We start from the raw sequence: 23,217 nt of genomic DNA, 5'->3' as shown, positions 1-23,217 counted from the left end.
TGAGTCAGTGATTCTAGTGCTATTCAGGTTTTCCAGAAAAGTGGAGCAGGATTACGGCATAATGGTTGCCTAGTGAGTGTCGCCTATTGACGCCCCCCTCTCCTACCCTTGCTGAAACACCCTACCTCTCGTCTCTAACCCCTACACCCACCCCCACCCGACATGTGCCAACTCTGCCACGCACCACCATAGTGCCCACTCACTACCAATCCACAGGTCCAGCCCACCGCCCAATGCCAACTGTAAGAGGCCAGATACACTGGTTCATTGCACTCTACCAGTAGTTGGCTGTGGTTATTCCCTGGGTCAGCCATTTTCAAACATTTTCATACCAAATGGATAAAAAAAATGAAGAGGTTAGAGAAATGGGCAGTTGTGGAGTCATCAGATGCATCACAATGTTCAGTCCTGCACTGCATCATATTCTTGAGCTCCATGCTGACTGGTGAAACTGTCTAGCAGTTGAGGATCATTGGGGGATGATGGGAGTTCTTTGTGCTCAGATCGTCTGCTGACAAGCTGCAAAAATTCTGCTCCTTGCCTGAGAAAGATCATCTTAGCTGACCACAGTAGATGTTGGTATCTTCACAGACAACTCACACAGATATCAAATTAAAAATGACTTTTATTCTGGCATGTTATGTACAAAAAATAAATTTATCGAACTAAATATACAATATGTTGCAACAACCATGGTGATTGAAGAACAAGTCACTGCGGAGGTAATAGTGCAACTGCAAATGTAAGGCAAACATCATAGGGCTTTAAGGGTCTACAGCATTAAGGATGTGTACATTCAAATCACATACACACTGGCCTAGAGACATTAGAACAAAAAACTTCAAGTGCACTACGTCCTGAACGTAAGTGAGCAAACTGATGAAAAGTAAAAAGACAAGATGAATCTTTTGAACCTACTAGCCTCAGTCCACCCCCTTCCCCCCACCCCACCACCCAAACTCAAATAATAGCTTCTGAGTGTTCCCTTCTATCGCCCAAGATAAACAGTACTGTACACCCAGAAGGTGGTTTGCTAAGCGAGCTGGCAATTTTGCTTAAGACAACATGCTGTGCTCATGAAATCCCCCCCCCCCCCCCCTAAAAATAAAGGCAAAAAGAACAAATAAACAAACGTGCGATGTGCAGCAGTGATCCTAAGGACAGACAGCACATTATTATTAACTCTCTCTTGAGGCTCAATTGATGGCCTTTTATTCACCTGAACCACATAAGTGCACAACAATCTATTGAATGCTGTCTGTGTGTTCCTTTTGTACCGATTCTCTCAGGCCCTGTCTCAAAGACATATGGTTATCTAATCACTTTGACCATAGCACAATGAGGAATGCTTTCATACTTCAGCTGCTCTTTGCCAAAAGCTGAGCTGCAACCCTGGTTCTAAAGTAAGTAAACTAGAGTATCTACTCATGTGTGTGCGCCTGCTGTGCAGATATCATGGAGAAAACCCAAAGCCACGTGGAGGTGCATGAAATAACAGAACGCCTGTTTGTTTCGGACGTAACGGAGTTTGAAAGCAGTCCTCTTGGGTCTGGAGGAATACAGTACAGCTTGCAAGGTTATGTTTTATGTTCCAGGCTAGCCTGGAAAGAGAGGGCTTGTTTTGTAAGGAGTCTTTTTCTCTTTCTCCCTCTCCGTCTCTGGTTGGCTCTGAGTTAGCTGTAGCGGCTAGTCTCTTAGCTCACGGTTGTAGGCTTCTCTCCAGCGCCCTGCCTCAGTGATCCATTCTGCTTGTTCCCGTTTGGCCGCAGGCTCTGGCCGCTGTGGTCTCCATTAGTGCGGCCGCCAGCAGGACTGTCTGGGGCAGCGGCGGTCGGGGGAATGAGGCTGTCCAGCTCCTGACGCTGTCCAGTGGCTAAGAGCCACTCGTGGAACTTCTGCTCCACCAGGGCCTGGAACTGACGCCGCTGCTCCCTGTTAACACACAGCAGCAGCCACAAGGGACATTAATGACTGGGTTTCACACCCACTCTCATCCAATGTTATAACAGTGCCATCAGCTACACAAAGAGACCTACTATGCCATCTACTAAGCTACTAGTACTACTAAGCTAATAACATTAGTCGATGAGATGCTAACACAATTTTCAGCTGACAAGCATTCAATAAACAATGGATTTTACTGAGTGGCACCGACAAAAATAGAACTGAGTCGCAATCTACAAGGTGGCGGCAAAAGGGTTGTGGTAGAGGTGGTGTGCGGGGTTGCATTGGAGACAATTGGACAACAACCTTGAAAGCCCTCATGTTGGCGCCCATGTGTGCAGGCCTTTACTATGCTGCCTGCTACACTACTGCTACTGATCTAATAACATTAGTCAGTGAAATGCTAACACTTGAGAGCCATTGACACCATTTAAGGGACAACAAAGGAATTTCTTTTTCTTTTCCCGATATAATCGTTTATCATTAATATCTGCACACTGTGGGTTATTTGTACAGCTTCCACGAAAAGTGTAAAAGTCAGTCGGATTGCTGGCAGCGGACTCACTTGTTGAGGTGGGCCTCCTTCACGGTCCTCTGCCAGTCCTGTACCCGCTGCTCCCTTCCCTCCAAAGCCTTCTGGTAGGCGGGCGGCAGACCCCCCGGCACCTCGCAGGTGTCCCCCTCCATCTGGAAGGGCACCACCAAAGGGCAGAACTCCGCCGGCGGCAGGATGCGGTAGCAGCCCTCGTCAAGCAAGCTGCCCTCGGCGCCCAACAGCAGAGGCTGGTCCCAGAGGTTGGGCACCACGGCCAGGCCTGCACTGGCCATGTGATCCTCCAGGGAGGGGTAGTGGGTGTGGAAGGGCCCCAGGGTGAGGGCCACGTTGCCGGGCAGGAGCAGGGGCCGGGTGGGGGTGAGCAGGTGGATGTTGCAGTGCGAGGACGAGCCCACTGCCAGGCGGCCCGTGGCGCACACCAGCCGGACGTTCTCGCAGCCCTGCATGTGGACGCTGCACTCCACCGGGCCCAGCACCACCGTGCTGTTCCGACACTTATCCAGACATACAGACCTGCGGCAGAAGAATAGATACTTTAAACGTTAAGGATAAACCATCCCCACACATGCTGTTTATGTTCCAACTCAACTCAATTTAAAAATATCTTTTGGAGAAGTACTACAAATGCTTGGCACATAAATTAAACAACCACTTCCCTAAGCAGTTCTTGCTGTGGTTTTCTACTAACAGTACATCCTTTAATCCAGAATAACAACCAAGTGTTTTAAACTGCATACTTATGTTTGAGCTCCAAAGACTCTCTGATCTTTAAAAACTTAAACTGCGAGAACCAGAAATAGCTTGGCAGAGGCCCTAATCCAACACACCACCACCATCAGACTCAGTGTTGAATCAAACGCTGCCTTTCCTTACCTGAGAGGGGACAGCAGGTAGATGAAGGCCTCGCTGCAACGGTGCAGCTTGATGTTTGACCCCGCCAGCTTCTCAGAGTCCTTGGCCAGCGTCTGCTTGTAGATCTGAGACATCAGGACCACCCTGCTGCCAGGTGGTGCCATGTGTGTGTTGCGTGCGATCTTTGCTCTCTTGATGGCTCCCTCCACTGCAAAGCAAAACACACATACTCATGCAGTTAAGTACAGTACACACACACACACACAAAGTTGGCCTGATCTAATGGCTTGATCTATTAGTTTCAGTATTCAGTTTTATAATTCACTACTACAAACAGGGCCCTGAATCTCACAAAACATGTGCTGTGCTCTGACTCCTGTAAATATATTTTAAAACACACTGATGAAACCCTTTTTCAGTGGTGGCACTAAAACTTGTAAAATGCAGCCAGCCAAGTATGTTTTCCGTTTTTCTGGAAAAGAACAAACCCTTGTGCAAAATGAACCCCTGAAGTAAAAACGCCGCACCTTGCTGCGCCCACGCCAGCTTCTTGCCCGAGCGCAGACAGGCGGAGATGCCGAACGGGTTGAGCGTGAGCGCCTGGCGTAGCCACTGCTGCAGCTGCTGCAGGCCGAACGAGCGGCTGAGCTTGGAGTAGCCGGTCTGGGCCTGCAGTGGGGGCCGCGAGAGCAGCCTGTGGAGCGGGTGGACGGAGCGTCCACGGCTCATGGAGCCCTCCAGCAGCAGGCTGAGGCCGTGCAGCGCCTCCAGGGGCACCTGGCTGTCCCGCAGCACCTGTCCCGAGCCGCTCAGCTGCCCCGGCTCCAGCAGGAGCTCCAGCAGCTCCGACAGGTGCGACTGCACAAAGGTCAGGTGCGCCTGGTCATCCCAGTTCTGTGGGAGGGGGGTGGGGGGAGACCGGAGGAGGAGGAAATGGATGAGAGATATAGAAAGAGAGAGAAATGGAGAAATAGAAAGAGATGTTTAGAAATGAGTAAAATATAATCTTCACTTTAGTATGCCACTATCCCATAAATAACCCTGAACGACCAGCATTGGAGCTGAATTCTACAGGCAGCTGAAAAAAAGAAAATAACATTTAGGGCTGTTTCTCCACCTTATTCTGGGAGTTGAACTTGGCCTCGCGGTCAGAAGAGGAGGGGGAGCGTGAGCGGGGGCTTGGCCACTCTTCGCCGATCAGAGAGGTCCGCAGGGAGACGCGGTTCAGCTGCTGCATGTAGAGGAAGAGCAGGAACTGCAGGGTGTCCACAGACAGCTTCAGGAAGACGAGCACAATGGCAGAGAAACACAAAACATTCAAAAAGTCAAACACACACATTGACTTATCGCTGTGACTGTAGAGTGCAACACAACAGCCAAAGATGAAGCCTTGTCCAAAAGGTTACTGTAGTAGGTGGTAAATCAAACAAATGATTTCCAAATATGTGTAGGAAGAGAGTTTATTTGGCTCACCAAACAAAACAAATGGCATACTCAAAGCAATATCCTTGCCTACTTTGGTAGAAAGTGAATACAACACTTGACCAAAATACAGATCCTGCACAATGGCCAACGTCATAGACCAAAACATGCATTCTTCTCCTGGAAATGAGACTCCATAGAGTTGTTTCACTGGCCGAACCTCCTATTACCCTTAGCCCTTTTTCAGGCCTGGTATTTCATGTTGACAGCAACAGCTCACCTTACTCCTCTGCTTATCCAGTTCCTTGGGGGAGGAGCACTGGGACAGAGCTTCTGCCCACTCCAGCCTCTCCTCTGGCGTGTGCTGTGCCAGGAGGTCAAAGGTCTCAAAGTAGAGCCAGGCCAGGTCCTCCACCAGCTGCAGCTTGCCGCAGGCGATGTGTCGCCACATCAACCAGCCCAGCCTGGGGTAGCAGCCATCGCGCGTATGCACATAGGCGGCCATCTTGCGCAGGTAGTGCATGCTCAGCTTGTTGGAGGGGGCCACCTGGAGAGCCCCTAGAAGGAAGGGCTCCAGTCTTGGCCACACACAGATGTTTCCTAGCTCCATAGCTGAGGATGCACACAAGGGCAACTGGTTAGCAGTGGTACAGAGGAAGTGAAATTGCAAACCATCAACCAAGGACACAGTGATTCTGTGTCCTCCTAGGTGTCTTTTCTAACTGATCCTCCAACAGGTGATTGAGAATGCATGGCATGCTTACACTGCAGATAGCCATATGGAATCATGAACCCAATCAACTTTTGAGAGACAGACAAGACATGACATAAAATGCCATAAAGTTGCTTGAAACTGCAAATTGGGGGGTGCCGACGATGTAAATTAGCTCACTGGCAAGCTATTGATAGCTTATAACTAAACGTTGGTTAGCTACTGAGCTGCCAACTAACGTCAAAACAATAGGATGACAAGCAAGCGCTCTAACCACACAACGTTAACGTTAACTGTTGGTACTGTCGTCAATCACCATACATAGGCAAAACCAGCTGGAGACGTTTAACTTCACCCTACGATGTCTAACGTTATAAATACCAAGCTATCTATAAAGAGATAAGTGACTTTAAACGGGGGAAAAAAGCTAGTTCACTTGCTAAAAAAAAAACAAGGACGCCATTGAGTTCCCATGACAACTTATTAACCTTTTAGAGACGATAACTTCCCAGAGGATGACGGGGCTGATAACGTTGCCAGGGTTAGCCATATTTGCTAGCTAAGTTACCTGCAACCAGCAGCAACTTAACATTTAATGCGAACATTACCTCGATTTCAAGCAGTCGGCCCTCGCCAAATCCACTACTGACGTTACATACACATTCTTGAGGTAGAAGGTGCTCATCACCCAGCCATAACTTTTTAACAAAACCGACGGTATCAACGTTAGCTGTTTACAAACTTTCCTCCCTTCCCATTTGGCGCGCTGTTACTCAGATTCATCAAAAGATAGTGCTGCGCGCACGGACATTTGCTACGGGAACGCGCACCCAGTTGATTTATCAGACACGCGCATGTGAGATCACTTATTTGCACTCTAGAATTAGCATTACTACTCATAATTGTAAAACGCAATTGACTTCAATAATTTCTATTCTCATTTAAGCATTTTTCATTCATTTTTTAATTAAATTATCCAATTCACTAGCGTTTACAGAAGTGTCCCGTCCACTTTAAGAAGTTTAAGGCGGTTCTTCCGGAGACAAAGAAGGCGGAACTTTACCAGAGAACAGGAAGACGGTACTGACAGACAAGAAGATTTGACACAGAAAGCCGGTCATTTCTGAGGAATTATTTCAGTGAAGCAGCGTACCCACGGCTGTTACAAGAATGAAACTTTCAATTGTCTGCTGTATACTTGTATATTGTATTGCTGCAGTCTTTGCAGGGTAAGTGGTCATTCCGTTATTTCGTCTAACAGGTCTGAAATGTATAAACTCGATCACCGGCTGCCTGGTGGTAAGCTACACATGTTCTACTGTGATTGGTCTACGTCGCCTAGACCTTTCTCCATGTGTTTTCATTCACTACATTTAATTGCGTTCAATACATATATATTAAACCCTTTGTGCTTTGTCAGTGGATTAATTACCTTAAACTACAATGGCTAATATAACCTACATCAGATTGTACTGTATTTGTATTGTGCTTGCAAAGATTGAACGCCACGTTCCATATTCACTGAGTAGCTAGCTATCATTAACGTTACGTGGTGTGTCGCCAGTTTTATCTTATGACTGGTGCCATCGTATTTACAAAAAAACACTGTAGTACGAATATAAATGTGCTCCTCATATTAGTTAGGTAACGTCAAGTGTTTTCACTTGCATATAATCCAAATGTTCTGTAAGATTTCTGTATGACGGGTCATGTCACAACTAACGTTAGCCTTCTGTAAACTGCAACAACTAGCCTAACAGTTATGCTTGGACCAATGACTGCCAAAGAGGCCAAAGAGAGTACACGATTATGGTCATTTATCTCTCCATCTCCCAATTTGCAGACGAGATTTTTATAAGATCTTGGGTGTCAGCAAGTCTGCATCAGTCAAAGACATCAAGAAAGCCTACAGAAAACTGGCCCTACAACTTCATCCTGACAGAAATCAAGATGACCCAAATGCCCAGGACAAATTTGCTGATCTCGGCGCTGCTTATGAGGTATCTTTATGATTGTCTCCCACTTTCTTTGTCGATTTAATGGCATGGAATGACCTCTTATTCACATATCCATTGACAGATGCGTCCTTGTACAAAATGTGTTTTACTGCATATCTCTTTTAGCGTGGGGATCCTATGCTTTTTTTCTTAATGTTTTCTTCTTACGAGGAAGGTTTCATGGCTGATTATTGATCAATAATATTATTGATATTACCGGGTTAGATTTTGTTATGTGGATTGTTGTTAGAAGTGACTCGCGTTTGATTGGACTAGAAGGCAGTGTGGCCGATTGTGATTGGTTCGTTGCATGAGCTAACCACCTAGAGTAGGCTATGCACTAACCTCAGATTATTTAAACTCCGGTTGAATGTACTGATTAAAGGAGAAGTGCAACTCCATAATCAACGTCCAGAGCCTCACATAACATTTCATATAATTTAACTACTTTGTATTACAATAAAATAACGTTTGTACTTTGTACCATTTGAACTTGCAATAACTTTTTATTCATACGGTTTACTTGTTCTCCTCTGTACTGTTGAATGTAAATGTAAATCAGGTTTCTCGGCCAAGTATACTTGCGTATACAAGGAATTTGGTCTCTGCATTTATCCCATCCGTGAATTAGTGAACACACAGAGCACACAGTAAACACACAGTGAGGTGAAGCACACGCTGACCTGGAACAGTGAGCTGCCTCACTACAGCGGTGCTCGGGGAGCAGTGAGGGGTTAGGTGCCTTGCCCAAGGGCACTTCAACCGTTCCTGCTGGTCGGGGATCGAACCGGCAACCCTCTGTTACAAGCCCGAAGCCCTAGTAACCAGTAGGCCACGACTGCCCCTAATCGTGCCGTTTTTCTTACAAGCACCATTAAAGGAGGGAAACAAATAATTGAGATTCACCTGCTTATTCCAGGTATTGTCAGATGAAGAAAAGAGGAAACAGTATGATGCTTATGGAGAGGAGGGGCTGAAGGAGGGCCATCACAGTTCTCATGGAGATATCTTCTCTAGGTCAGTAGGAAGCACTTGTATAGTAGGCAATGTGATTACTTCATATCAGGTGTCCAAAGCCAACCAGTGCTTTCAGAAATATAAAATCACCCCATTTTGGATACTTAAAAACTCACTACCAGGCTGAACTTTGGACACACCTACTCATTTATAGGTCTGGTAGGTACTCATTTATAGGTCTGATTTATAGGTTATTTTTACATTGTTGAACAAAACATAAAGCTCCAAACTATAAAATAAAACACATATTGTTATGTAGTAAACAAAAATCTTCAAAGAAAGCAGAATGTTTTATATTTTAAGCTCTTCAAAGCAGACAACCTTTTCTGTGATGACAGCATTTAACACTCTTGGCATTCTTACCTTTCCACCTTAAGTTAGAGACTGGGAGTTGTCCTGAATGAGTTTGTATACATGTGTAGTACTTGTTGGGTGCTTTTTGTTCACTCGTGTTAATTGATAACCTATCCAGTTGACTATTTCATGAACCTGGTTATGACGATGCAAGTAGTGTGGAACACAGTCATGACGGTAAGCGGAGACTATTTTAAAGAATCTAATACGTGAAACATTTATTCTGTAACAGAAGAAAACAAAGAATTAGATTTTTTAAAATAGCTTCAATAGTGGAATGCAGTCATCACAGCAAAAGATGTCTGCTTTGAAGAGCCTAAAATATAATTTTGTGTTGTTTACTACATAACCCCATGTGGTATTTAAAGGTACTCTAAGCAATGTTGGGTAACGTCACTTCTGTTGACATTTAAACAAAACAGAGAGCAAGCTCGCCCCTCTCTCCGGTGTAAATTAAACTCTCCTGAACATTTATCTCGTCGGAGATTGGCTGGTTTGTTATGTTTCATGGTCCAAGCTGGACCAGGCTGTTTTTGTTGCTGTTTTTCTGTTCTGTCGACAGACAACAATTTTTTTTACAGTGAGACAAAAAATGTGTAAAGTGAGACTTTACAGTATGTGACAAAAAATGTGTTAGCTAAGAAATAGCGTAACATTGCTTAGAGCACCTTTAATAGTTTTGTCCTACGATGTAAAAATAGTCAGAAAAAAAGACCTTTAAATAAGGTGTGTCCAAACTTTCGACTGATGGTGTACACAACCACAGACCTCTGACTCTCTTACTGAAAGATCAATGTAAGATGTCTTCTAAACAGCAGTAGTGCAGCACTCTCACATATGTTTTAGTTATCTTGAAGAAGACCAACAAACATGGCTTAGACATTTTGTTTTGTTTTAAACTTTGCTAAAAGAAGTCATGTATTGCATTATGGTATTGGAGTAATTTAAGTTGGCCTTAAGTAAATTATATTATCTTATCTCTCTTTTTATATTTTACTTTGAGTTAATTGCTCTATGATGTTACATTTTCAGTTTCTTTGGTGATTTTGGGTTCATGTTTGGAGGACAAAGACAACAACAGGACCGGAATATTCCAAGAGGAAATGACATCATTCTAGACCTTGAGGTTACCCTTGAAGAAGTGTATTCTGGGAACTTTGTCGAGGTAAGCAGAGATGATAAGTTGGATACTTTTTGATGTGATTTAAATGATAACAGCTGTTATAAATGACTGTTTCCATGCACACCATATTCCGCTTACGGTCCATATGCAGAATAAGTTGTTTCCATGTGCAGCAGAAACGGGAATGTTTACGTTTACATGTTAATCAGCATCTTCTAAATAAAGCAGCGGCGTGTAGTAGAAGTAGTATCTAAGTCCTGACATCTCAATGGTATCTGTCCCTGAATGTCATTCATGACCGCAAAATAGGTGAATTTGGCCAGATTAAAGTATAAGTATATACCTTTTTGATCCTGTGAGGGAAATTTGGTCTCTGCATTTATCCCAATCTGTGAATTAGTGAAACACACTCAGCACACAGTGATCACACAGTGAGGTGAAGCACACACTAATCCCGGCACAGTCAGCTGCCTGCAACAACAGCGGCTCTCGGGGAGCAGTGAGGGGTTAGGTGCCTTGCTCAAGGGCACTTCAGCCGTGCCTACTGGTCGGGGTGTGAACCGGCAACTCTCCGGTTACAAGTCCGAAGCCCTAACCAGTAGGCCATGGCTCCCCCAAAGTAAGTAGATTAGAGCCAATGTTGTTTTGCTTTTTTGCTTTATAATAGGCCGCCTTAAGGGGTTTCCACCAATTCTTCATCTGTCAGTGCGCGTAAAACCATCTTCGGGTTAAGGCAGAAAATACTGTACATGGCAGCGTCTTATTCAGAATATTGTCTTAATTGGGTTAATATCGGAATATTATTGTCCATAAAATTACTCAATGTCTCAAACGTTGTCCTCAGGTTGTGCGAAATAAGCCAGTAGCCAAAGAAGCACCAGGGAAAAGAAAGTGTAACTGCCGCCAGGAAATGAGAACCACTCAGCTGGGACCAGGGCGGTTTCAGATGACTCAGGAAGTTGTCTGTGATGAGTGCCCAAACATTAAGTAGGTCTTCCCCTTGTTTAACTCTCACCTTATGAATGTGACTGGTAAATATGATTATGGATGATAATGTTTGTTAATATCTTCATTAATGTTCTCAGGCTTGTCAATGAGGAAAGGACACTGGAGGTAGAGATTGAACAAGGTGTTAGGGATGAAATGGAGTATCCTTTCATTGGGGAAGGTAAGACATTCATTTAGTTGTCAGCCATTTAAAGCCAACAGGTATGCCAACAAATGACAACCAACAACCTTAAAAAAAGTGTCTGAGGAGACTCTGTATCTGTAAAAAAAAAAAAAAAACATTTGTGAAAGTTTAGCAGTTGCCTTATCAAGTCTTTTCTGCATCAAATGTTAAATAAAAAGTGCAGTTCTGTGAATGACCAATTTCCTGTTATATAGGTGAACCCCACATTGATGGAGAGCCAGGCGACCTACGTTTTCGTATCAAAGTTCTGAAGTAAGGACATTTTACTTTATACATAGAGGGACCTGACTGATGTACAACCACAAAGTAATTTAACTGTTTCACCAATATATTCTGTGATTACCAGACCCTCTAAATGTTTCTAATATTGTTCTTCCCATACAGGCATCCATTGTTTGAGCGTAGAGGTGATGACTTGTACACCAATGTTACCATCTCTCTTGTGGAAGCACTGGTTGGATTTGAGATGGACATCACACACTTGGACGGCCATAAAGTATGCATGATATCTGTAACCATTTTTTCTTTTTTTTTCTCTGACTCAGTCAAATGTTATGTAACTAAAGGCACCACCAGTATACATTTTTACCTTCTCTATAAGTTTGGGTGGGTGTAGCTTTTTGGTGTTTAACATTGAAATCTCTGATATGTCAAGGTCCAAATTGTGAGAGACAAGATCACCAAGCCTGGGGCTCGAATTTGGAAGAAAGGAGAGGGACTTCCCAACTATGACAACATCAACATCCGCGGCTCTTTAATTGTGACCTTTGATGTAGCGTTTCCACAGGAACAGCTTGATGACAATCAGAAAGAAGGTGAGAAGGCATTTGGATATATTACTGTGGGGGGTCAGTAACAGTAAACTTTGATTACATAGAAACTAGTGGTGGTGCACCAACATACATAGAGACAAAAAATACTTAAAAACTTACGGTTTGATTGGAATCTGAATCAAATAACCACAGTGACAAACTCAGGGTCATGTCCATAGCAGCAATATGTTGGGCCACCTCAAAATATTATAAGGGAAGTATGATCATAAATATAGGCTTTGTAAAATAGCAAAAAGAGATCTTCATAGCAATGTGCCCTGTAGCTCATCCTTGTGTATCTAATACTTTCTGTTAGTTTTCCAGAAGCCTATAAATTGCAACAGGTGTTCAGCTAGTGAACACACACCTTAATTTAAGTTAATATGGCTATTACAGTTTGCAAACAGTTTATATTTCAGATTGCAATTGTAGAATAGCCTCCTTGAACAATGTCGGCATGCGCCTCTTTAACCAAGGTGAGAAGGCAGTTGCATATATTATTGTGGGGGTCACGTCATCAAAACAGTAATACCCCTTTTTGGGAGCAAAAGGCTTTGATTCAGTAAAAAATAGTGGTGGTGCACCAACATGCATAGAGGCAAAAAATACTTCAAAATCTTATCTTGTTGTTTCCGGTGCAACGATCCGAATACAGGCAAGTTACAATCTTTAAGCAAAGTTACATAAGTTACCTTCGTTTATCCACACATGTATTTTCAACCCCTACATTGCAATTGTACATGTGATTGCATTTTCAAGAAAAAGGTAAATAGCTAGGTATATAAGTTTGTAAGTAAATTTAAGTAAAGTTTTTCTTCATGTTTTACCAATGTTGTACACATGTTTGCATTGATGGGAATTGGGAAAACAATTATATGTGTTTTGATATGTCAGAGACTGTCTTGATGTCAGAAAGAAAAAATATGTTTCCTGTTTTAGTAACAGAAGTGTCCACTTTTATATGATTGATTCACAGTCGGCATTTGATCAGCTATGCCTGTTTAAACCAGTGAATGGAATTGACAGAACTAGCTGGGTTCTCACAGCTCAAAATACATTTGTGTTGTTTATATTGTTGTTTATATTGAATTTCTTTTTTACTTTATTCTTTGTACAGGGGTGAAGCATCTGTTGAAACAGCTCCCTTTCCAGAAGGTTTACAATGGACTACAAGGATACTGACACCTTATCAGATAGCATCTGGACTAATTTCCCTATTCTCTCTCTTCTGAACACACACACACACAGACACAGACAGACAGACAGACATACAAAACAGACATACATACAAACACACACCGAGGATTAAGTGTCGGAGTGTATTTATTATTTTCTTTGGGTCTCAGGATGGTTTAACTTAATGTGTCTTTTTTAATTTTTACTTTGGGTTTGTTTTTTAGTTTGTTTTAATGTTTGTTTTCCTACCACATTGAATTGGATTTATTTTCTTTCCTTTATATTAATTTTATTTTGTGATGTCCAAAATGTCACCATCAATACATAAAAACAAAGTCCTGTTGTAAATAATGTATGAAAATTTCCCTCTGTAGATGTTGAGATTTTTCATCTCAGACATATCCTTGTCATATTGTTTATTTTAAGCCGTCGGTCTTTGCACTCTGTATGAATTTTTGCAGAAGGTGGATTATCTCTGTGTGTTTTCTTTGGACTAACAATTTTGTATGAGGACCTTGCAAAGTTTTATCCTCCTGCATTTTTTGAATGTAAAGTTATTGAGAAGGATTGGAACTCCACACAATAATTATATTGTCGCTGCCTGGTGAAATCACACATTTATCCACATTAACAGTTTTCGCTACAGTTGGTATTCCACTGTCCCAGCTTTTTGAGTCCTTGAGTTTTGACCCAACGAATACATTTTTGAAACGTTTGCTGCTCCCCCTCAGTGCTGGGTGGAAGAAACCTGAGAAGCTGGACTTTAACAATCTCAGAGACTGGATAAGGATCATCACTCTGTCTACTTCCCCAATGTTTTCCATATTCTCTGGAAACCTCCATCTTGTCCACCTCTACTTGTAGTGGCTGGTTAGCACTCTCTCGGGTGCTCCTGGAATCCTTTACCAGGGATCCACGTGACAAGTTGTTTTTAAAAAAAAAAAAAAGGAATATTTTAGTGGGAAGGGAAAGGTGATTTTCAAATGAGAAATTCAATTAAAAGTTTATAGTAACTTTGTTTGTTTGGATGCTAATGGTGATAATTTGTTATTCTAAATTTCAACAACACAAGTCCATAGTTCTATTGTTTGCTTTTCCATCCTGCTTTGTATAATAATTTGCAGTATGCTGCTGCTATTCTCTTTTGGGCAACAGGCATTTCTCTGCACTACAAAAAAAGAAAATACAGTTGTACAGTTGAGGTTAACATGACATATACCTGGGCTGTTTTAAAGTTGCAAGAGTCACACTATCTTGCATGTCTTCTGATATCTTGGGTGTTCACAAGGGTAGCCTACTCATGGAAGTTTTATGAGACACATGATCACTGTTAAGGTTTATTGTGCTTATAGTAGCCTATCTTGTTGTAATGGTTTCCGGTGCAACAATCCAAATACAGGCAATTTCATTAAGATAGATATAGCCTGCTTTTTCAAAGTAATCTGTTTCACTTTCCTTGATGAAGAGGATATACCTTTTATTACCTTCGCCCCCAGCAGGGGGCAGACCACGGTTTAATTCAAATCTGAATCAAATAACCAGTGATAAACAGGGTCATGTCCATAGCTTCTTTCACCATTTCAAATCATTATGTAGGGCCACCTCAAAACATTATAAGGGAAGTATGATCATAAATATAGGCTTTGTGAAATAGCAAAAAGAGATCTTCATAGCAGTGTGCCCTAGCTCATCTTTGCGTATCTAATACTTGCTGTTAGTTTTCCAGAAGCCTAGATTGCAACAGGTGTTCAATAGTGAACACACACCTTAATTTAAATGACATTAATATGGCTATTAGGCCTTTTTACAACCTGTTAATATGTCAGATAAGATTGCAAATGTAGAATAGCCTACTTGAACAATGTCGGCATGCGCCTCTTTAGCCAAGTTTACAATGCTGCAACCTACTGTCTGCACACTAAACAATATGGCAGGCATTGGCAGAAGAAGAGCGGAATGAATTCATCATTGTAGACTCCCAGCTCTCTTACTGACAGTACCATCACCGCCTGTAGAAAGCGTCATCGACAGTCGCATCCGGGAATTCTGTCGAGATGGTCATGGCGGAGGGTACTGCTGTTCTAAGGAGGAATCGGCCAGGCACTAAGGCGAAGGTATTTTATCATTGTCTGAATTCAATATAGACAAGAACGAACTATTCAATAGTGGTAGCTAAAACCAAGTTATTATTTAAAGGAGCTGTGGCAGCATCCATCCAACGTAAGCACACTCTAGAAGTTGCTCACAGCCAGTTAGGGCCGTTTAACATTAACGACTGCTAAGTTAAGTTAGCTTGCAAAGACAGGAAACGTCGAAATTGTGCCTTGATGAACTTATGTGTGCTAAATAATATGTCTGGCTTTCAGTTAGCTTGCAGGCAGTGAAACTGGGTAATATTCTTTATGCAAATGGGTTTATGAACATCAACAAAGAAGTGTAACGTTAAATCTGACTGGCTGCTAAGTAGCTAACGTTAGTCATCTTGTTAGTCAACAGTGTAAATAGCAAACGCTTGCTCGCTGCCTGAGTTAACATATTATTTTATATTGGGAACCCAAGGACTAAGTTGCAATGATTTTGCTTATGATCAAGGCCTAGGATCTAACGTTAACGATCTAGGTCCTTTAAAAAAACAATATGTGATTATCATAGAAGGGATAACTAGCGGTGTGCTAACTATGGAACATTGACGTTGGACCCAAGTTATCAATAAACTGGCGCTTTTAAGTCAGAGAGATACGATAACTTTATGTATGGAATAGCGGAATGTGTGCTAGTCATTGATGCTAGTCTGACACTAGGATATTGTAAAGCATTTTGACATCATCATAATCCATAAGGCTAGTTAAAATGGTAAAGCTGATTGACTTTGCTAGCCAGTCTAACCCAAGCATGCTCAATCAGAGCTGACCCACTCTGGGTTCACGTTACATTCGCAGCTGTCATCGCGGAAGCTATTAAACACTGAATATTCTGGTTACGATGAAAGCTTTGTATCCAGCATTCCCAGTAATTATATCATTGTGCATGAAAATTATATTTACGTCACCAGGTTTGTCACTAGCATTAGAAGTAAATGGGGATTCATGTCCATGTGTAACAATGCTCCCTTGCTTACTTCCTTTGGCAGGATTTCTACAACTGGCCCGATGAGTCCTTTGAGGAGATGGACAGCACGTTAGCTGTCCAGCAGGTAATTAATGCCATGGAGACAGTCCCTATTGACGTTCTCATGGTCTCATAGCTTTTTGTGTCAGGATCACCCAGCCCAAGAATAGAAACAAGTTGCACATGTCTGTTGAATTGCTTGTTCATAATGGCAGTTTTCAAAGCTGCTACGTGCACTTGCAGCAGAATGACAACATGAATGGTTTTAAGCAAGTGGAATTTCAGAGATCAAAGCTGTGTGTGTGTGTGTGTGTGTGTGATCTGTAAGTGCCAGTCCATCACTTGGACACTTTAAAAATCCAATCATAAATCTTCTGTCAACATGCTCTCAATTTTCTTTGGTAGTTTCCTAGTTCAATTTCAAGAGCATATTCAGCATAGCTAACTGGTATGATCATGGCCCCAGCTGTTTGTGCATTAAAACAAAGCAACTGATTATCACCAGAAGATCTCCTCTGTGGGTTTAACATTAAGTGCACTGGTAATTGGTAGTTCAGCATACTTACTTATCTATTGGATGCCATTGTGTCCGACTCCTTTGTACTCTTCAACGGTGGATCACAATCACACACATGAGTTAATCACAGAAGTCAGTTTAAATTGCAGCTGCTATTATTATTGAGTCAAGCAGTCAAAGGATGCAGCCAGGATGATCAAAGCATGCTCAAAAAATTGGAGATGATTTTGCTTTCACAGTGTCCAATGCGAGTCTGTGTACTTGATTTGTATTTGTTTGTTTGTACCCAGTACATCCAGCAGAACATCCGCTCTGACTGCTCCAACATTGATAAGATCCTGGAGCCACCTGAGGGCCAAGACGAGGGTGTGTGGAAGTATGAGCACCTGAGGTGAGAGCTGACTACACACCTTCTGTGTGAGCACCAAGGCTTACTCAACTAAAGTCAACATGATTGGGCTTATTCACAGACTCTCAGTGAATGCATTCTGTTTTATACTTTACTATACACTTTACTTTACTAATACTATACTTTATGCAACCTTGTACAACATTGTTCCTGATGTAGAATTGGATGAGTTATTATTCTACTAGCAATGTTCAATTTCATACAATCAAAAATGGCTTGTTGTTGTTTTTTTCTGAGCTTGTGATGACAGCAGCTAATAATGACTTCTTAATTTTTTATTTTTTAATTACAGGCAGTTTTGTTTGGAGCTAAATGGACTGGCTGTTAAACTACAGGTACCTGTCACGTTTATGTCACTGTTGTGCCTTCTGGAAATGTTGTGGGTCAAATTCAATTAAACGCTCCAGTGAAATGCTCTTGAAGGCTGTTCTGTTGGTGATGGGGTTTTTTGTCCGCAAAGATTGCTTTGTTAGTGATTTTGTTTTTGACAGTAAATAGGCTTGGGTGACGTTGGCCGCTATGTGAAATCCCCTACCTATACCACAAGAAATTTTACATCTCTCCTGTGTATATTTAATATATTTGTGCATATTCACATCTCTCCTATTGGTGCATAGTCACATCTCTCCTGTGTATATTTAATATATTGGTGCACATTTAAAATGTACAAAGACTTCACACTGTTGTCCTCCTCTTGCCTGAACAGAGTGAGTGTCACCCTGACACATGTACCCAGATGACTGCCACGGAGCAGTGGATCTTCCTCTGCGCAGCACACAAGACCCCAAAAGAGGTGAGAGGCCAGACCAGGACAGGACTTCAGAGTCCATAGGAGAGTACATCTGTTGCTTGTACTCTTTAAAGACCCACTCCAGTGGTTTATTAAAGCTGTTAAACGTTCCCTGTTTCTCAGAAGTATATACTATAAAGTAGTCCATCTGCTGCTTGCACTCTGTAACATTTGGCTCTTTCAGTGTCCAGCCATCGACTACACAAGGCACACGTTGGATGGAGCAGCCTGCCTTCTGAACAGCAACAAGTATTTCCCTAGCCGGTGAGTTAACAGCTGGTTTACTTAAATCACAGATGCTTAATACTGATTCTGCTAGTCAAATAAACAAATGATAAAGACCATGTAAATCAAAATTGACAGAGATTTGTGTGGAAACATCATACAGTACACCTAATCATTTTTTGTGCTGAAAAAGGAAAAACTTCTGCCAGGGGCAGCCGTGGCCTACTGGTTAGCGCTTCGGACTTGTAACCGGAGGGTTGCCGGTTCGAACCCCGGCCAGTAGGCACGGCTCAAGTGCCCTTGAGCAAGGCACCTAACCCCTCACTGCTCCCCGAGCACCGCTGTTGTAGCAGGCAGCTCACTGCGCCGGGATTAGTGTGTGCTTTACCTCACTGTGTGTTCACTGTGTGCTGAGTGTGTTTCAATAATCCACGGATTGGGATAAATGCCGAGACCAAAATTCCCCTCACGGGATCAAAAGAGTATATATACTTACTATATGTATGCATTCTGCCTGAGCTGGCTTAAGAGTTCTGCTCATTAGAATCAGCTGGTTTAGTGAATCATTGGAACAAATCGGTGGTTGTTGTTTTCCACTTCTGTAAATGGGTTAAGTGCTCCGTACATTGGCGCCAAGATGAGTGGGGCACACTCTGCTTTCGATATTTGATTGCATTAGATTCCGTTGTTTTCAATTATAACTGCACACACTAGCATCACACTTTGCCACCACAGCCGTGTAGATTACGATGTGGTTCTATTTTGTTGGTGCAGCTCAATAATATCCATTGTTTATACAATGCTTGTCAGTTAAAAATGTTGTCGCTGATGTACATGACAAGTGACCATGCTCTCAATGTCGGCACCTATTTGTGGATCGTTTTAGGCGACAACAGAGAAGGGTCACTTTCAGAGTGTTTGCCATGCCTTCATATCCTAGATAAACTTCCTGGGATGTTAGAATTTTTAAAAGTATCCTGGGAATACCCATACGACCTTTTGGCAAATTTTGGATTTGCTCTGCAGGTCCATCTGGCCAGGAAGCCATTGAAGCCCATTTCCAATGTCCCTAAAACACAAGCACGTAAATACAATCGCTAAACTGGCATGGACGTGTATTTCTTTGGAATTGAGTAAACAACTGCATTTTACACCTTTATGTACAAGATTGCTACAGTTTTGAAACAATTTGGTAATAGCTTAATGTGCCAATTTAAGATTGATTTGCTAGTTATGCCTCTGCTGGAAGTCATTAAGTCAATGAACCTTTTTCAGACCCACTCCCAATTGTACAGCTGTGAATGCTTGGGTGTTCCCAGGCTGATTTAAAAGATCCTGAAAACCAAAATTGGACATTTGTTTGGAAACACCAAAACTACAAGCATTGTGAAAAATATGCTTTCTGCAGTAGATTAGCTCTAGATGCATATTTTGTGCACTTAACACAGGTGTGTTGACTAATTAGCTCATCTATTTGGTGGATTTAGATAATTGTTGGAACAATAGGTGGGTTTACATGGACAGTTTTTTTTTTTTTTTTAAATTGTCATTCCGATTGAAAATTCGTACTGTCTCTTTACATGAGGTACGTTCTATTCTGATCAGGTGCTCTCAAGCGCTTTAGAATCTTTGATTGGAAAAGTCGTTATTTCTTACCTTTCCTTGAGAAGATAGAGCAGGCAGTCCGATTAACCATAACATGTCTGTTCAATAAGAATGGAATAAATCACCTTATTCATTCCGATTAAAATTCTGATCGGGTCAGGCATCTTTATTCCGATTGAAGTGGTTATATGAGAATTTTTATTCTGATTGAGACGTTATTCCGTTTCTAATCGGATTAAAAGGCAGTCGTGGCCTACTGGTTAGCACTTCAGACTTGTAACCGGAGGGTTGCCAGTTCGAACCCCGACCAGTAGGCACGGCTGAAGTGCCCATGAGTAAGGCACCTAACCCCTCACTGCTCCCCGAGCGCAGCTGTTGTTGCAGGCAGCTCACTGCGCCGGGATTAGTGTGTGCTTCACCTCACTGTGTGTTTTTGTTCACTGTGTGCTGAGTGTGTTTCACTAATTCACTGATTGGGATGAATGCAGAGACCAAATTTCCCTCACGGGATCAAAAGAGTATATATATTTATACTTATACTAAAAGTGTCCGTGTAAAAAGGGCTAATGATTGGATTAATGATTCAGTTCAGTCAGTGGAACTGACCACAGCATTTAAGAGCAGAGTACAGTGGTCATTTATTCACGATTTTGATTTGCATTATATTTAATAGAGTTCCACATGTGATGCATTGTGGCATTACAAGACGGCCGGCGTGGCACTAACTGGTTTGCGTGTTACAGTTTTTCTTAAGTCGCTGTGTGCATTTCTCAACTCATCATTAACGTTTGCACAACAGTTTGTGCATCTCTCAAAACAATTAGTGCAAACTGCACCACATTATGGATTACCTGCAAAAGCTTGTATCTTGCTTAAAATGCTTAGTCTATGTCTCAAAGTATTTATACCATTGAAACTGTTAGTGCAATCAAAATGACGAGTCCCTACGCCATTGTTTTTGTTGATAGTGAAACAGTTTTGTCTTGTCAATGTGACAAGTATTTTCTAATGAACAATGCGCAAGGCAGCACTATTTTCTATGTGGCATAGCTATTTCAAAACTACAAAGTTACACATTATTGTGTGTGGAGGGGGTTGATTGCAAGGCAGTGGATATGTTGCAAAGTTTTTACTGTTGACAGACATTGTGACAGTATAAAGAAAACAAAGGCTTTTACAGCACTGTGCAAATGAAAAATTACCAATCTACGGTAAAACACCCATTAATAAGGGCTGTGCACCACTATACATCCTGACTTTCCTGTCTGTCAGGTCACATATATGTATATGAGGGTGAACCTGATGAAGCGCTTAGTGAAGCGTGTTGTTCGCTCCAAATAAAAAAAACTATGTTGATAGTGATCAGTGTGCGGTGACTTTGATCTTTCATTTTCACATATATGTATATATGCTAGACAGACTATGGCAAATAGTTATGACCTCTAGTTCCACACTTTTGCATGAAATGACTCAAGTGATGAAATAAGGCCAATTTGTTTTATGGAGTAGGACTATTCAGTATGGAACCAGTATAGTGCATTTTGACCAACAATGACATTAGCAATTGAAAACGTAAAAAGCAGACAGCAGACATTTGTACAAAATCAGTTGGATGTACTAAAGCATTGCTGTTTGTTCAAGATGGGGAGAAACTGTTTTAATGATGTGCACAAGTGATAAGATGATACGGAGTTTGAACAGCAGTTTTGTCAATTTCAATTCTGATCTGAGAAATGCGCCAAACAGCAGAGATAAACTGTAGCGGATATTTGGACAGAACAGGACAGAGTACAAACGTTTTTTTTTTACAAATGTACATCAAAATGGTTGTTTCCTAACGTTCTGTTATTGATTCTACATTCTAAATTTCTAGATAATTTCTAAATGTTTTAAACTAAATAAAAGTCCTGCGTTGTTAAAGACACTGTTCTGTGACTATTTTTGGTTTACAGGGTCGTTAAGCTGGAAAGCATCTGTATTTTGATGATTCATAATGGCTTTGTTTTTTTTAGAATATGATTTCACAAGTTTACTTTCCCTGTTGTGAATAGTGTTATTTTGTGCCTCTGGTACTTTTCTACCCAATGAAAATGTATTCATTCAAATGTACCGGTAGTCATATTTGTATTCTGGTGTGTTGATGTGCCATGGATGCTTTGAAGTGTGCTAATTCATAACAAACCACAGAATGTGCATGTAATTTGGAGCCTAAGGTTATTATTATTATTTTTATTTTTTACATGCACTAAGCTTGGACCGTTTTGATATAAACCTAGGTCTGTCTTTCTCCACAGTGTCAGCATTAAGGAGTCCTCCGTAGCCAAACTGGGATCAGTCTGCCGTCGCATCTACAGGATTTTCTCCCACGCTTACTTCCACCACCGGCAGATATTTGACAAATACGAGGTAAAAGCCATTTCCAAGGCATGAGTGCAATGCATTTCATTTTGTCAGGAGCAGTTTTCCATTCAGGCAGCAGGTGGCAGTGTTGATTAATGTTGAACAAATTCTGGTCTAGACATAGGCAATGCCGATGGCTCTGGGAGTCCATAGGAACTCCCAAATGAATATCCCTTATGTAACGTCTAATAATAAATCTACCTTTCTGATGAGTAAACTGTGAATGCATGTGAGTTAGACACACCACCAGCATCACCACTTCCCACTCTTCTTGTCTCTAGAACGAGACCTTCCTGTGCCACCGCTTCACCCGCTTCGTCATGAAGTACAACCTGATGTCCAAGGACAACCTGATCGTGCCCATCCTGGAGGAGGAGGTGCAGAACGCCGCCACCGCTGCAGGGGAGAGCGAGGCCTGAGATGGCGGCCAATATGGTGGCAGCAGTGGCGCCGTGTTCTGCAGCTCTGTCCAGGCCGTCCCTGGTTCCCTCCTATATCCTCCGACGTCCATTTCTCCTCCAAAAAAGGAAAACTTTTTTTTTTTTTTTTGGATATGTTGTTTTCTGAGCAGCTTAGACTTGACACATGCATACTCTGGTGTGCTACTTGTATATATGACCACCCTCCCAGTCCTCCCCTTGGCTTTTATTCTAACAATCATGTGTCGTGGGTGCTTCAGCTTTAAGGTTCTTTCCCTCTCTCTCTCTTTTTTTTCATGAGCGTGGTTGTATCCCACCCACCGTATCCCCCTCCCCATCATTATTAAGTTATTTAGTGGGGGAAAGGCACACAAGCCTCACCCACAATTTGTTTTTATTTTTCTTAAATGAACTAAAGTTTGATATTTTCATGTCTCTTAATAATTAAAAAAAAATACTTGTACCCAGAAATTTGATTTTTGTAATCATTAGTGTACGTGTATACAAAGAAGCATCACAAGAAACACCCACCATAATCAGCCCTATTAAACATTCACACTGATAGCAGTTTTGCTCCAGTGATGCAG

The 23,217-nt window shown here is 42.0% G+C and overlaps 3 protein-coding genes across 3 annotated transcripts; 2 read left to right on the top strand and 1 right to left on the bottom strand.

Annotated features, from left to right (window-relative positions):
* Positions 1-607: 607 nt before the first annotated feature.
* tbccd1 (TBCC domain containing 1) lies at positions 608-6,332 on the bottom strand. Its single transcript, XM_042080675.1, has 7 exons — positions 6,095-6,332; positions 5,055-5,386; positions 4,470-4,628; positions 3,880-4,246; positions 3,374-3,560; positions 2,510-3,013; positions 608-1,932 (listed from the first exon to the last, which is right to left on the bottom strand). Exons 2-7 carry the CDS (start codon positions 5,382-5,384, stop codon positions 1,695-1,697), a joined length of 1,785 nt encoding a protein of 594 aa, XP_041936609.1. The 5' UTR covers positions 5,385-5,386; positions 6,095-6,332; the 3' UTR covers positions 608-1,694.
* A 176-nt stretch (positions 6,333-6,508) lies between these two features.
* Positions 6,509-14,175, top strand: dnajb11 (DnaJ heat shock protein family (Hsp40) member B11). Its single transcript, XM_042080689.1, has 10 exons — positions 6,509-6,715; positions 7,330-7,486; positions 8,403-8,500; positions 9,887-10,019; positions 10,822-10,964; positions 11,063-11,145; positions 11,364-11,421; positions 11,554-11,665; positions 11,825-11,984; positions 13,099-14,175. The coding sequence occupies exons 1-10, from the start codon at positions 6,657-6,659 to the stop codon at positions 13,161-13,163; spliced, it is 1,068 nt and encodes a 355-aa protein (XP_041936623.1). The 5' UTR covers positions 6,509-6,656; the 3' UTR covers positions 13,164-14,175.
* A 945-nt stretch (positions 14,176-15,120) lies between these two features.
* On the top strand, positions 15,121-23,101 carry mob4 (MOB family member 4, phocein). The gene is made up of 8 exons (XM_042084241.1): positions 15,121-15,271; positions 16,288-16,350; positions 17,073-17,173; positions 17,484-17,526; positions 17,898-17,984; positions 18,166-18,245; positions 22,106-22,217; positions 22,493-23,101. Exons 1-8 carry the CDS (start codon positions 15,212-15,214, stop codon positions 22,628-22,630), a joined length of 684 nt encoding a protein of 227 aa, XP_041940175.1. The 5' UTR covers positions 15,121-15,211; the 3' UTR covers positions 22,631-23,101.
* Positions 23,102-23,217: the final 116 nt, after the last annotated feature.

This window comes from Alosa sapidissima, chromosome 2 (genome assembly GCF_018492685.1).
Source record: "Alosa sapidissima isolate fAloSap1 chromosome 2, fAloSap1.pri, whole genome shotgun sequence".
Classification (NCBI taxonomy): domain Eukaryota; kingdom Metazoa; phylum Chordata; class Actinopteri; order Clupeiformes; family Clupeidae; genus Alosa; species Alosa sapidissima.
Note: the sequence above shows the minus strand (reverse complement) of the source record. Positions and strands in the feature narration are given on the sequence as shown.

What these genes read in the sequence shown, in the direction of transcription:
- mob4 (XM_042084241.1), top strand. Translation starts at nt 15,212, where the DNA reads ATGGTCATGGCGGAGGGTACTGCTGTTCTAAGGAGGAATCGGCCAGGC. An exon ending in GGCCAGGCACTAAGGCGAAG is followed by an intron (nt 15,272 to 16,287) that starts GTATTTTATCAT and finishes TTCCTTTGGCAG; the next exon opens with GATTTCTACAACTGGCCCGA. An exon ending in CACACAAGACCCCAAAAGAG is followed by an intron (nt 17,985 to 18,165) that starts GTGAGAGGCCAG and finishes TGGCTCTTTCAG; the next exon opens with TGTCCAGCCATCGACTACAC.
- tbccd1 (XM_042080675.1), bottom strand. Translation starts at nt 5,384, where the DNA reads ATGGAGCTAGGAAACATCTGTGTGTGGCCAAGACTGGAGCCCTTCCTT. An exon ending in TGGATAAGCAGAGGAGTAAG is followed by an intron (nt 4,629 to 5,054) that starts GTGAGCTGTTGC and finishes GTCTTCCTGAAG; the next exon opens with CTGTCTGTGGACACCCTGCA. An exon ending in TACCTGCTGTCCCCTCTCAG is followed by an intron (nt 3,014 to 3,373) that starts GTAAGGAAAGGC and finishes CTTCTGCCGCAG; the next exon opens with GTCTGTATGTCTGGATAAGT.
- dnajb11 (XM_042080689.1), top strand. Translation starts at nt 6,657, where the DNA reads ATGAAACTTTCAATTGTCTGCTGTATACTTGTATATTGTATTGCTGCA. An exon ending in CATGGAGATATCTTCTCTAG is followed by an intron (nt 8,501 to 9,886) that starts GTCAGTAGGAAG and finishes TTACATTTTCAG; the next exon opens with TTTCTTTGGTGATTTTGGGT. An exon ending in TTTCGTATCAAAGTTCTGAA is followed by an intron (nt 11,422 to 11,553) that starts GTAAGGACATTT and finishes CTTCCCATACAG; the next exon opens with GCATCCATTGTTTGAGCGTA.